The sequence below is a fragment of the Vicia villosa genome, linkage group LG3 (genome assembly GCF_029867415.1).
Source record: "Vicia villosa cultivar HV-30 ecotype Madison, WI linkage group LG3, Vvil1.0, whole genome shotgun sequence".
NCBI classification, from domain to species: domain Eukaryota; kingdom Viridiplantae; phylum Streptophyta; class Magnoliopsida; order Fabales; family Fabaceae; genus Vicia; species Vicia villosa.
In genome coordinates, this window is record NC_081182.1 from 39,995,152 (window position 1) to 40,007,302 (window position 12,151).

A 12,151-nucleotide genomic window follows, 5' to 3' on the forward strand; every position below is an offset into this window, starting at 1 on the left:
ATAGTACCCTTCAAGTACTTGAATACCCTAGTTATCGCATGCCAATGATGTCTACTAGGATTACTAGTAAATCTACTCAACTTTCCAACCGCATAAGCAATATCCGGTCTATTACTAATCATAGCATACATCAAAGAGCCTATAGCTCTTGAGTATTCGAGTTAATCCACAGGTTTACTTGTATTTGGCATAAGCTTTTCTCCCGGATCCATGGGAGTACTTACTGGAGAACAATGTTCATAATTGAACTTCTTGAGTATTTTCTCAATGTAATGAGATTGCGTAATTACAATCCCCTTATTCTCCCGTTTAATCTTAATACCAAGAATAACGTCTGCTTCTCCCATATCCTTCATGGAGAACTTTGATGACAAGAAATTCTTTGTTTTATCAACTTGATTTTGGTCGGTGCCAAAGATCAACATGTCATCAACATATAGACAAATGAAAACTCCTTTACCGGATGTATCGAATTTGCTATATACACATTTGTCAGCTTGGTTTAGAATGAAACCATTAGACAAAACAACCTCATCAAACTTTTGATGCCACTGCTTCGGAGCTTGTTTCAGCCCATACAACGACTTAACTAGTTTACACACTTTGTGCTCATTACCAGGCATTACAAATCCTTCAGGTTGCTTCATATACACTTCTTCTTCCAAATCACCATTCAGAAATGCTGTTTTGACATCCATTTGATGGATCACTAGATTATGAATAGCCGCCAAGGCAATCAACAATCTAATAGTAGTGATACGGGCAACTGGAGCATAGGTATCGAAATAATCAATCCCTTCTTTTTGTCTGAAGCCTTGGATAACTAATCTAGCTTTAAACTTGTCAATTGTACCATCGACTTTCATCTTCCTTTTGAAGATCCATTTGCAACCCAATGGTTTGCAACCTGGTGGTAAATCAGATAATACCCAAGTATTATTTTCCATGATAGAACCTTTTGGTTAAGTAACATTTTCAATTTTTTTAATATAATTGACATTTTTTGTAAAATTATTTTTATTAATATTTTAAAGATAAATAATTTTTTTAACTTAATAACAATTTTGGTTTAATATAATTCTTTTATTCCAAAACTATAATTGACATTTTTTTCTTTCTATTTTCGCACCTTAACTAATATTGTCTTGTATGTCACTTTATAACTTTTATGTATTAAAAAATATAATTAATTTTTTTTGTAAAATTACTTTTATTAAAATTTTAAAGATAAATAATTTTTTAACTTAATAACAATTTTAATCCTCTTATATACAAAATTAATTCTCTTATTTTAAATTAAAATATTTTTAATCTTATTTTATTTTTTCAATTTAAAATTAACGAACACTTCATTAATTTTAAGTGAAAAAAAATGAGTGAGAAGATTTATCAAGTAATACCTATTTATTTCCATAATGAAAAATACTGCTTGTATCTTATTGAACCCAAAGGGGAATATATATATATATATATATATATATATATATATATATAAAAAGTAATTGACAGTAAGTCCTTAATATTAGAAGGACAGTTACAGAAAACTAAAAATATCTAAATAAAGAAAATAGGCTAGGCCGATAATAGGATCTTACAGGCTAGCCTATATAGGCTCAGACCAGGCCACATATTATTTTTAAATAGAAAAGGCCTAGGCTTCTTTATAAGCCTATTTAGTTAAAAAAGCTAGGCCTCAGGCCCTTAAAAAAGTCTTCTAAGCCTATCAGGCCGACCTATTTAAATAAATATGAATACTTTTTTTATGATCATTGTGTTATGTTTTGTACTTTGAATTAAAATACATAAATAAAACTTAATTGGTTATCTTGAAGAACTTGTGAAAATAAGATGAAAACACCATATGAACATTGTTTTTGTAAGTTTTCTTAAACAAATAATCTCCTAGAACTTATGCTAATAGGTAAGTTAAAGTAAGTTAGTCTATTTAAACATAATTTTAATTGCTTATTTACATATGTCTAAAACAAATAGGCTTTTATGTAGGCTAACAGGCTAACCAGACCTTCGAAAAGGCCAGACTCAAGCCTAAAAAATAAGCCTACGACAGACTACAGACCAGGCTTAGGCTTCGATTTTTTTGACAGGTCAGGCTTAAGCTTGGCAAAGTCTAGCTCGGCCCAGCCTATTTCTAACCCTTGTTGTATGTGTGAGACACCCCCACAAGCTGGACTATGGAGGTTCAGTAGTCCTAGCTTGGAAATATGCGAGTCAAACGTCGGTCTGTAAAGAGGCTTCGTGAGAAAATCCTCTAGCTGCGTGCGAGTATGTATAGGAAACAACTTGATGAGGCCGTATTCGATCTATTTGCGAGTGACGTGGCAGTCAATCTCGATGTGTTTGGATCTTTCATGAAAGGATGGATTATGTGCAAGGTAGATTGCGGAGTTGTTGTCGCAGTAGATTGAAGTAGGCTGATTGAAGTTGTGATTCAGATCTTTAAACAAGTAATGGAGCCATTGAACTTCGCAAACAAGGCTGGCTAAGGCACGGTACTTAGCTTCTGAGCTACTCTGAGATACAGTGGTATGCTTCTTGGATTTCCAATATATCAGAGATGAGCCTAAGAAAACAGCATAGCCAGTGACAGATTTACGGGTTAGAGGGCAAGCAACCCAATCTAAATTTGCAAAACCAGATAATAATAAGTTAGAATTGGCAGCATAGAATAAACCAGTGGCAAGGGCTATTTTTAAATACTGTAAAATCCTAATAGCGGCTTTAAAGTGAACAATTTTAGGATTAGAAATGTATTGACTAAGTTGCTGCACAGCAAAGGCGATGTCAGCTCTAATTGTGGTTAAATATAAAAGTCTTCCAATAAGTCTTCGATATTGAGACTCATCCTCGAAGGGAGGGGAGTCAGCACAATCAAGTTTAATGGAAAGGTCATAGGGAGTATTAGAAGGCTTGGTAGCAAGTTGACCAGCATCATCCAAAAGTTCTAAGGTATATTTTCTTTGATTGATCAAAATACCTTTGGAAAAGTGAGCAACTTCTAATCCAAGAAAGAATCTAAGATTCCCTAAGACCTTTATTTTAAACTTATTATGAAGAAAGGTTTTAACAAATCGAATTTCAGAAAGGTCATTGTCGGCAAGAACAATATCATCAACGTATATAAGCAAAGCAGTAAATGAAGAATCATTATTTTTAGTGAATAGGTAGTAGTCATCAGTAGAAGGTTTATACCCAATGCTAATCAAGGAATCAGAAAGTTTGGCATACCATTGTCTTCTTGCTTGTTTGAGTCCATAAATGGGCTTTTGAAGCTTACAGACTTTCGTTGTAATAGTGTTAGAGTGAGGCAGATTTAAACCTTTAGGCAAAGACATATAAACCTCTCCATGAAGGTCACCATGCAAAAAAGCATTATTAACGTCTAATTATTCTAAATACCAACCTTTGATAGAAGCTAAAGCAAGAAGAAATCTTACCGTGGTGAGCTTGACAACCGGGGAAAATGTATCAAAATAATCTATACCTTCAACTTGTGTGTAGCCTTTGGCAACGGGACGAGCTTTGTATCACTCGATTGAACCATCTACATTGTACTTAATTTTATAAATCCATTTACAAGCTATAGGTGATTTATTAGCAGGCAAATCAACAACAGTCCAAGTGTTGGTGGAAATTAAGGCATCTAACTCAGGTTGCATAGCCTTGTTCCAACAATCCATTTTACTAACCTGAGTGTAAGTTGTCGGTTCAGTGATAGAGGAAATAGAAAGACATAAATTTTTATAAGTACATGAACAATTATCATATGTTAAAACAGAGGATAAGGGAAAGGGAGTGTCAAGAGAGATATGGTTAGTGGTGGGAGGGTTATGGAGGAGATTACAGTGGTAGTCATTTAAGTATCTAGGAGGACGACTAATCCTAGTGGAGGCTCTTAGAGGGGGGAAGTTAAGGTGCGGGTGGATTATGTGTATTGTTGGGAGGGGGAAGAGGTGAGGGAGGGTTGTGGGGAGGAGATAGGGGAGGGATGGTGGAGGCTCTGTAGGTATGAGGTGAGTGAGGGGTTCTAGATCAGGTAATGTAGAATCAATGGTGAGGGTAGTGGAGTTATTAGGTGGATTATGGGTAGGATGAAAGGGAAACATTGTCTCATAGAAAACAACATTCCTAGAAATAATGAAATTATGTAAAAGCAAATCATAAAAAAAATATCCTTTAGTACTGTTTCTATAGCCTAAGAAAATAGTTTTGTTAGCACGATGAACATGAATAGTAGAAGCATAAGCAAGGCATCCAAAAGTTTTAAGGTGCAATAAAGTGGGATCTTTCTTAAAAAGGAGTTGAAATGGGGATTTATTTTTCAATAAAGGGGAAGGGATTCTATTTATTAAATGCATAACATGTTGAATGGAAAAATTCCAAAAATTATGGGGAAGGTTTGCTTGAAAGGAAAGAGTCCGAGCAACATTTAAAATATGTTGGTGTTTCCTTTCAACCAAACCATTCTGTTGGGGGCGTTCAACACAAGATCGTTGATGAATGATTCCTTTGGTATTGAAAAAATCATGCATCAGAAATTCAGGCCCATTATCACTTCTAAGACATTTTAATGTAGTAGAAAACTGATTTTCTATAAAGGAGACAAAGGTGGAAAGATGGCGACGTGTTTTGCCTTTAGGTTTCATTAAAATAACCCAAGTAAAGCGGCTGTAATCATCAACAAGGGTCAGAAAAAATTTGTGGCCAACGATGGAGGGGACAGAATAGGGTCCCCAAATATCAGCGTGGACCAGGTCAAACATGTGAAGGGAAGTACTATTACTAATAGGATAAGATAAACTCCTTTGCTTAGAGAAATGACAAACATCACAAGGAGCTGTTTTATTATATGTAATGAAAGGAAATTGAACAGAGAGAAGTTTGGATACAGAATCTGATAGATGGCCTAATCAAGGTGCCATAAATTGGTATTATTCCCTAAGGTAGAAACATTATGTAAACTAGAAGAAGGAAAGATGTTACGAAATGCAGGTTGGGCAAATAGCACATATAAGTCTCCGTAACGGTTAGCTAAACCAATCGTCTTCTGGGACGAATTCTGCAAAATAAAACATTTATCAATGTGAAAATTCAAGAAACTATCAACAATGGACGTTAATTGAGTCACAAAGATTAAATTAACAGTAAAACAAGGAATGTAGTAGACATTTACAAGCGTAATGGAAGGAGAAAGGATAATTGTGCCAGAAATAGTAGCTGTTGTAGTTTGCCCATTAGGCATTTTTAGGATAAAAGGAGCAATGGTTTCATAAATAGGAAAATTGGAGAACAAATAAGTTACATGGTAAGTGGTACCAATATCAAGTATCCAAGGAATTAGATTCTTACCCATAGGTGTAGAAATTGCATTGACATTACCATTGGAAGAAAAGACAGAGTGGACGTCGGAGGTTTGAGCCGGAGTAGGAGGCGCAGTATCGGCGGTGAGATGTTATTGAAGAAGAGTCAGGAGTTGATTGTATTGCTCTTGAATGTTGAGATTAGAGGTATCCGTTGTGGTGGACGGAGTGGTCGAAGAAGCTTCTCCAACAGTGGAATGAACAAATGGGTTTTTGGGGCGGTGTTGGAAACCGGGAGGATAATCGTGTTTAACAAAGCAACTCTCGATGGTGTGATTTGTGCGGCCACAGTGGGTGCAAATGTGAGTGGATGATGGATTGGTACCACGACCACCGTAGTTTTGAGAGCGACCTCTGCCTCGGAAAAAAGACAGTTGAGAACCACGACCAATGCCATTAGTGTTTTGTTGCAGTTAAAGATTGGAGGAAAGGGTTTGATTCTCAGGAACAGAGTGTGGAAGAGGGTAGAGTAAGCTTGTCTTGATCACGGAACGTGCGAAGGTCGGTGACGGCGCCGCAGGTGCAGGGAATGGCGCAGGTGCAATCTCTAGTAGGTCGATAAGTGCCGATTTGTTCCCAAATTGAGGTCAGATGAGTGAAGTAGGTGAAAACATAGAGTGATACTTGTTGAAGATGAACAAGATCGTGTTGAAAATCAGAGAGATGGAAAATGTCACCTTCAGAGAACCGATTTCACAAATTATCCCAAACTGTGGATGCATTGTCGAACCAGAGAATCGATTGCGCAACATTTTCGGAGACAACGCGTTGAATCCAAGAAAGCACAAGGTTATTGCAACGAACCCATGGATCATTGATAATGCTGTTGGCGGCAGGTTTATGAAAAGTGCCATCAATGAAACACAACTTGTTCCTGGAGATGAGGGTCACCTTCATGGATCGGACACAAGATAAGTAATTCTTGCTGTCAAGAGGAGGAGAAACGAGGATTAAGGTAGGGTTTTCGTTGGGATGGATGTAGTAGGGGTTAGATGGATTGGTAGCGAAATCGGCATAAGCTTGTTCCGCCATGGAAAGGGATTTGGGAATAAGGTTTCTTTGTGTGGTAAAAAAGGAGGATAGTGAGAAAAACGAAAAGGAATAGTTAAAAAAAGCAAGATTTTGGTGAAGATTCTATATGATTACAAGAGATAAGATAGAGAAATTTGTAGGTGGCGAATGAGAAATAAAGCCATGTAGAAAAGAGATGATGAAAATGAAAAGAGATATTTTTATCTATGATACCATATCAAGTAATACCTATTTATTTCCATAATGAAAAATATTGCTTGTATCTTATTGAACCCAAAGGGAAAACAATATATATACAAAGTAATTGACAGTAAGTCCTTAATATTAGAAGGACAGTTACAGAAAACTAAAAATATCTAAATAAAGAAAATAATAATGACTAGAAAATATGTTGTATGTGTGAGAAGATTGAAAGTGTTTGAATTTAAAATAAAAAAATTAATCAAGCGAATTAGGTTACATTGAGAAATTAAAAATGAGCCAAAATAAATAAATAAATATTTAAGATATAGTTAAAATTAAGATTTTATTGATATTGTAAAATACTTCCAGGTATGGGTATACTCTGAAACTAATTCTTTATCATTTGTAATTACTTTTATAAATTTTTTTCTTAAAAAATTAGTATATTATATTGAGTTAAGAGTAGTTTTCTATGTTGTTGAAAATGACTATTTTGTAGAAAATGCAAATAGAAGTTTGTTTTTTTAAATAAAAACATTCTTATTAATTGGATCTATTGTGGAATTTGATTCAATATTTAAATTGTTAGAGTGATTAATCATATTCTGTTGCTCATTAATTCAACCAATTGAATCTTTTTATCCTAATGGCGTTTGTGTTTGGGTGGGGATGGAAGCACCAAAATGTTAATGGATGAAAGGTTGTGAAATGTTGGGTATTGAAGAGACATTGAGACCATATATTAGTTTAAGGCAATTTCTTAATCTACCTCTTGATACTTTTAGTATCTAGTGCAATTTCATTTATGCTCGTTATTTTCGGAGATACATATTAAGAAGTACTTTTTTTCTCCAAAAATTAGTTTTTTTATTCCGAAACTACATATATGGAAGTATTTTAAACTGAATAACATTGAGAAAAACTTCATAATGATAGGGTTTGCATTGACTTGGCGTGATAGGGGTTTTCAGAAACCTTTTTTCCGCTCCGCGCCACATAGAAATCTAAATGATCGCATTATGTGTATTGGGTGGCTTGTAAAATCAAGTCATTTTGTACAAGTTTACTTGAAATTGGGATACCCCATACCACCTACATCACAAGAATGGACGGCTCATCATACCGCAAAAGCCAAAACGTGGCCGGATATTTTTGTTGAAAGGATGCACGAATTCGAAAGATTGAACAGCATCGAAAAGAAATCGAATGCGGAAAAGTCCATGATGGAACCACCAATAGATTTAGCCGACGACACTTGTTTTGATTCGTTTTGAATTTTGGAAGTGTAATATACTCACTTTTTAACATTGCAATATAATCAATTTCTAACATTGCAATATACTCAATTTTCCTTATTATTGTGTTCTGCTAAAAAATATAACAGGGAAAGTTCTGGATATGTATCTACGAAAGTTTCTTAAGTTGCAATACCAGGGTATTTTTTGTAGATAAACATATGGAACCAATATATCTGAGTTCTTTCCGTGGATATAGCTACGGAAAGTTGTGTGACAGAAAATAGGTAGTCCATATTCGCCTAGGTTTTCTATAAATTTGGAGTTTCTTATGTTTTCTTTCACACAAATACAAAAATGCCTTGTTGTGAAAAACGATGGCGAAATCACAAAGTATAATAGGGAACACAATGGGAAGCAAGAAAAACAACAAGAATTGGTTATAACAATTATTCTTTACTTTCTCTTTCAATCAAGATTACAAGTGTTACAAGAATAACAAAATAACCCTCTCACCCTAAATTAGGATTTGTAGTATGCAATGATGAGAGAATGGTATGCTATTTATAATAAACCTAACATACTAAACTAATGAAATTTTTCACAAATACCCATTACAAGCTAACCTAGGGTACAAGCTAACTTAAACAATTGGACATGACAAACAGACCCAATTCGAAATACTAACAACCCTAGCATTTCGACACCCACTTACTAGAACATACTTCGACTATAGTATGTAGGTCTTCTTCAACAACTTGCGAACAAGCTTTATTCTCATGCATATTTTCTATCGAACCAAAAGCTACCCTTCGAACTAATAGAGTTCGATCCAATTCTCACAAATCTCCACCGTGCTTGATTACTCCTCTGACGAAATGCAACCTCACATCGATGTGCTTGGTTTGCTCGCTTAGTTCTTAGACAGGTGTATAGCACTTTGACTATCACATTTAACAGTGATACCTTGTCCTTGAAATTCCAGCTCCTTCGCAAAGCCTTCAAGCCACAATGTTTTTTTCACTACTTCAGTTAGGGAAATGTACTCCAGCTCAGTGGTTGATAAAGCAACAACCTTTTGAAGTGTTGCTTTCCAACTAATAGTGAAAACATATCCAGAAATAGATTTTTTGGAATCCATACAACCTGCATTATCAGAGTCGATATATCCTTTGATTACTGCATTACTATCTTCACCCAAGGCTCCACCATAAATTAAGACTTTGTTTAGAGATCCATTTATGTACCTTAGAATCCACTTCAATACTTGCCAGCGAGCATTTCCAAGATTCACCATGTACATGCTTATAAGACATACTGCATATGCTATATCAGGTCTTGTGCAGACCACAACATACATCAAAGAACCTACTGTATTAGCATATGGAAGACTATTCATGTTAGCTCTTTTGACATCAGTCAGTATTAGAACACTGATCAATACTCAGCTTGAATTGAGGGTTAGTCAGAGTCACAACAGGCTTTGAATTCAACATACCAAACTTGTCGAGAATCTCCCGTATGTATGCCTCTTGAGTTAATCATAACTTCGACTGCTTTCTATCTCTTCGGATGTAATCCCAAGAATCCTGGATGCTGCTCCCAGATCCTTCATATCGAACTCCTTATTGAGTTCAACCTCACCCTCATTACAAATTTAACATTGCTGCTTGCTATGAAAATATCATCCATATAAAGCAACAAAATAACCAATGAATTACCAGCTCGAAATCAGAAGTAAACACAGTGGTCGAACTATATTCTAACTAAACTTATGCGTGCCATGAACTTGTCGAATCTCCTATTCAACTGTCAAGGAGATTATTTCAGTCTATAAAATGATCTGTTTAGTTTTCACATAATCTTCCTTTCCCTTTTCGACATACCCCTCAGGTTGCCTCATCAAGATCGTTTCATCTAGATCATCATACAAGAACGCAGTCTTCACATCCATTTGTTCCTTTTTAAGATTGACCTGTGCCACCATGGAAAGCAACATTCATATAGTGCTTCACAATAGGGAAGAACACATCATTGAAGTCGACACCTTCTTTCTGAGTGAAACCCCTTGCAACCAACCTTGCCTTGTATCTCTTCGATGCCACTTCTTCGATTCCTTCTTGAACTTTGAAAATCTATTTACAGCTGCTAACCTTGATCCAGGATGTAAGTTTAAGAGTGCGCCTAATACGGGAGGTGAATTAGGACTTTGAAAAATTATCTGGTTTTAGTGATGGAGGATATTATTTTTCTGGTTTATAAGTTTTAGTGAGATCATAAACGAGTATACTCACGCATAAAATCTTTTTTTGATAGACTCGAGTAGAGTCGCATAAACTCGTATAGACTCGCGAGTCTATCAAGAGTTTATGAGTTTATAAGTTTTTTTTCAATTTTGTTTTTCAACCAAAAAAAGCCCAAATTCCCCCAAAATAATTATTTTATTTTTAAAAAAAATTATTATTTTGTTTTGCTTGAACGAGAATTAAAAACTCTCTTTCCTAGTCTTTTGTAAAGGATTTCTATAGAGATATGAATTTAAATTAAAGAGGTTTGCAATTCGTGTTCAAAGCTTAACTTGTAGCTCCTCTGATCATGAACTGACTTGGAGCACCCTTGAAATAGTAATGAATTATTATTTGTTTGTTTATAGACTTGATTTTTTTTATTAAACATTGAGTTGAATTATTATTTACTTTGCAAGTTCAATCAAAGAGAAGAAAGATGTTGCATAAGAAAAGATAAATAACTTGGTTTATGTCATATCCATTTTGAAGTTGAAAAGTAGAAAAGGAAAGACAAAGAGTGTTGCTCTTTCATTTGAAGATATTCATTCAGATGATGAATGGATAATTGAAGATCCTAATGAAGAAAATATGCAAACTGAAGTTAAAGTTGAGCAAGATGATGTTATTGTTAACAATGTTATGGAAGCAGACGTTGTTGTATAATATTGTGCAGTGGCGGTGATGCCACTGTTGAATTAGGTGGAAGTGTAACTTCAAGAAGATGGTGATGATATTGGTGGTGTGATTTAACTGGAGCTTTCGATGTTTGAAGCCTTTAGCATATCTATTTTATGATTTTTTTTTGTTTGCTTTATGTAGTTGTCAATTAAGAAGATATTAGTACTTTAAGTCTTTAACTACATACTTTGCAATTTTGTTTGTTTTATTATCGTGTTTTTTGCTAAAAAAAAATTATGGAGTATGAAATTTTAATTTTAATGTTAAATGGTGTTTTATTTTATATATATATTGTTCTGGACTGGGCCAAGGTTAGGCCCAATATGATTTTCGGCCCAATAAACCTCAGAGGCCCACGTTCCTCTACGACCCTCCTACGCACCTGGGATGCCCACCTTAGACATGCTCGGCTGCCCTATATCCCCGGAGCATATGGCACCCGACATGCTCGGCACTGACGACCCCGCAAACACCTTCGTTGCCGAGGACTCTGCTCCGCGCAGGGTTCCTTCATATTCAACCCTCCGAACAACTCGGATTCCACGTGGCTCCTGAAAGACCGCGTCTCCCTGGAACTTCGGAGCGGTTAACCAGGACAGAGGGCATGCACGCACCTCCGATATTTCCGCTCAGGAAACCTGGCAGTCTCCTAGTTGGGCTTGGGAATCCAACCCAATAGCGAGATCATGGCCCAGCGCTGGGGGCTATAAATACCCTCTTTAACTAGAGGGTCAGGTATTCAATTCTTACTCACTCTTAGCTAGTACTTGCGCTCCTTTGCTCGTCAACTTACTTTGGCATTGGAGTACCTTGCAGGTACACCCCCCCCCCCCCCTTCTCCTTCCTAGAAGATCCAGTCCGAGCAGCCTACGACGATTCTTCTGATCAGGTACGATCAGTGGCGCCGTCTGTGGGAAACTTGCTTCCCCATCTTTAACGAACAAAGATCAAAGCTAATCATCTCCAATCGTCATGGCTGACAACAACAACAACATCCCAAGCGCTGACCCTTTCCTCCTTCACGAGCTGATCGAGGAATCCTCCCGCGAGCTAGCTAACCATCGTCGGGGGGATCGTCGGCAACAAAGGTCCCGGCATGAAACCCAGGACACTCAGCTGTTGCAGGTCCTACAACAGGTCCAGAATGTCGACCATGTTCCTCCCGAAGGGCACGTTCAGAACGGGGGCGGCGAGCAGATCCGAACCACCAATGGGCCAGAACATGCCTAGAATGTGAATGAGACCGACCTGCGAGATGGGCAACATGCTTCCTCATTCACCCACACCTCCGAGAGGCGGAGAGCCCGTCATGGAGAAGAAGAGGAACCGCTCAACATTCCCGAGGGCGCTGACCCCG

At 36.6% G+C, this 12,151-nt stretch overlaps 1 protein-coding gene across 1 annotated transcript; it reads right to left on the reverse strand.

The window, feature by feature from the left end:
* Positions 1–2,321: 2,321 nt before the first annotated feature.
* Positions 2,322–3,353, reverse strand: LOC131657915 (uncharacterized mitochondrial protein AtMg00810-like). The gene has a single exon (XM_058927264.1). The coding sequence runs from the start codon at positions 3,351–3,353 to the stop codon at positions 2,322–2,324; it is 1,032 nt and encodes a 343-aa protein (XP_058783247.1).
* Between the last annotated feature and the right edge of the window lie 8,798 nt (positions 3,354–12,151).

What these genes read in the sequence shown, in the direction of transcription:
- LOC131657915 (XM_058927264.1), bottom strand. Translation starts at nt 3,353, where the DNA reads ATGTCTTTGCCTAAAGGTTTAAATCTGCCTCACTCTAACACTATTACA.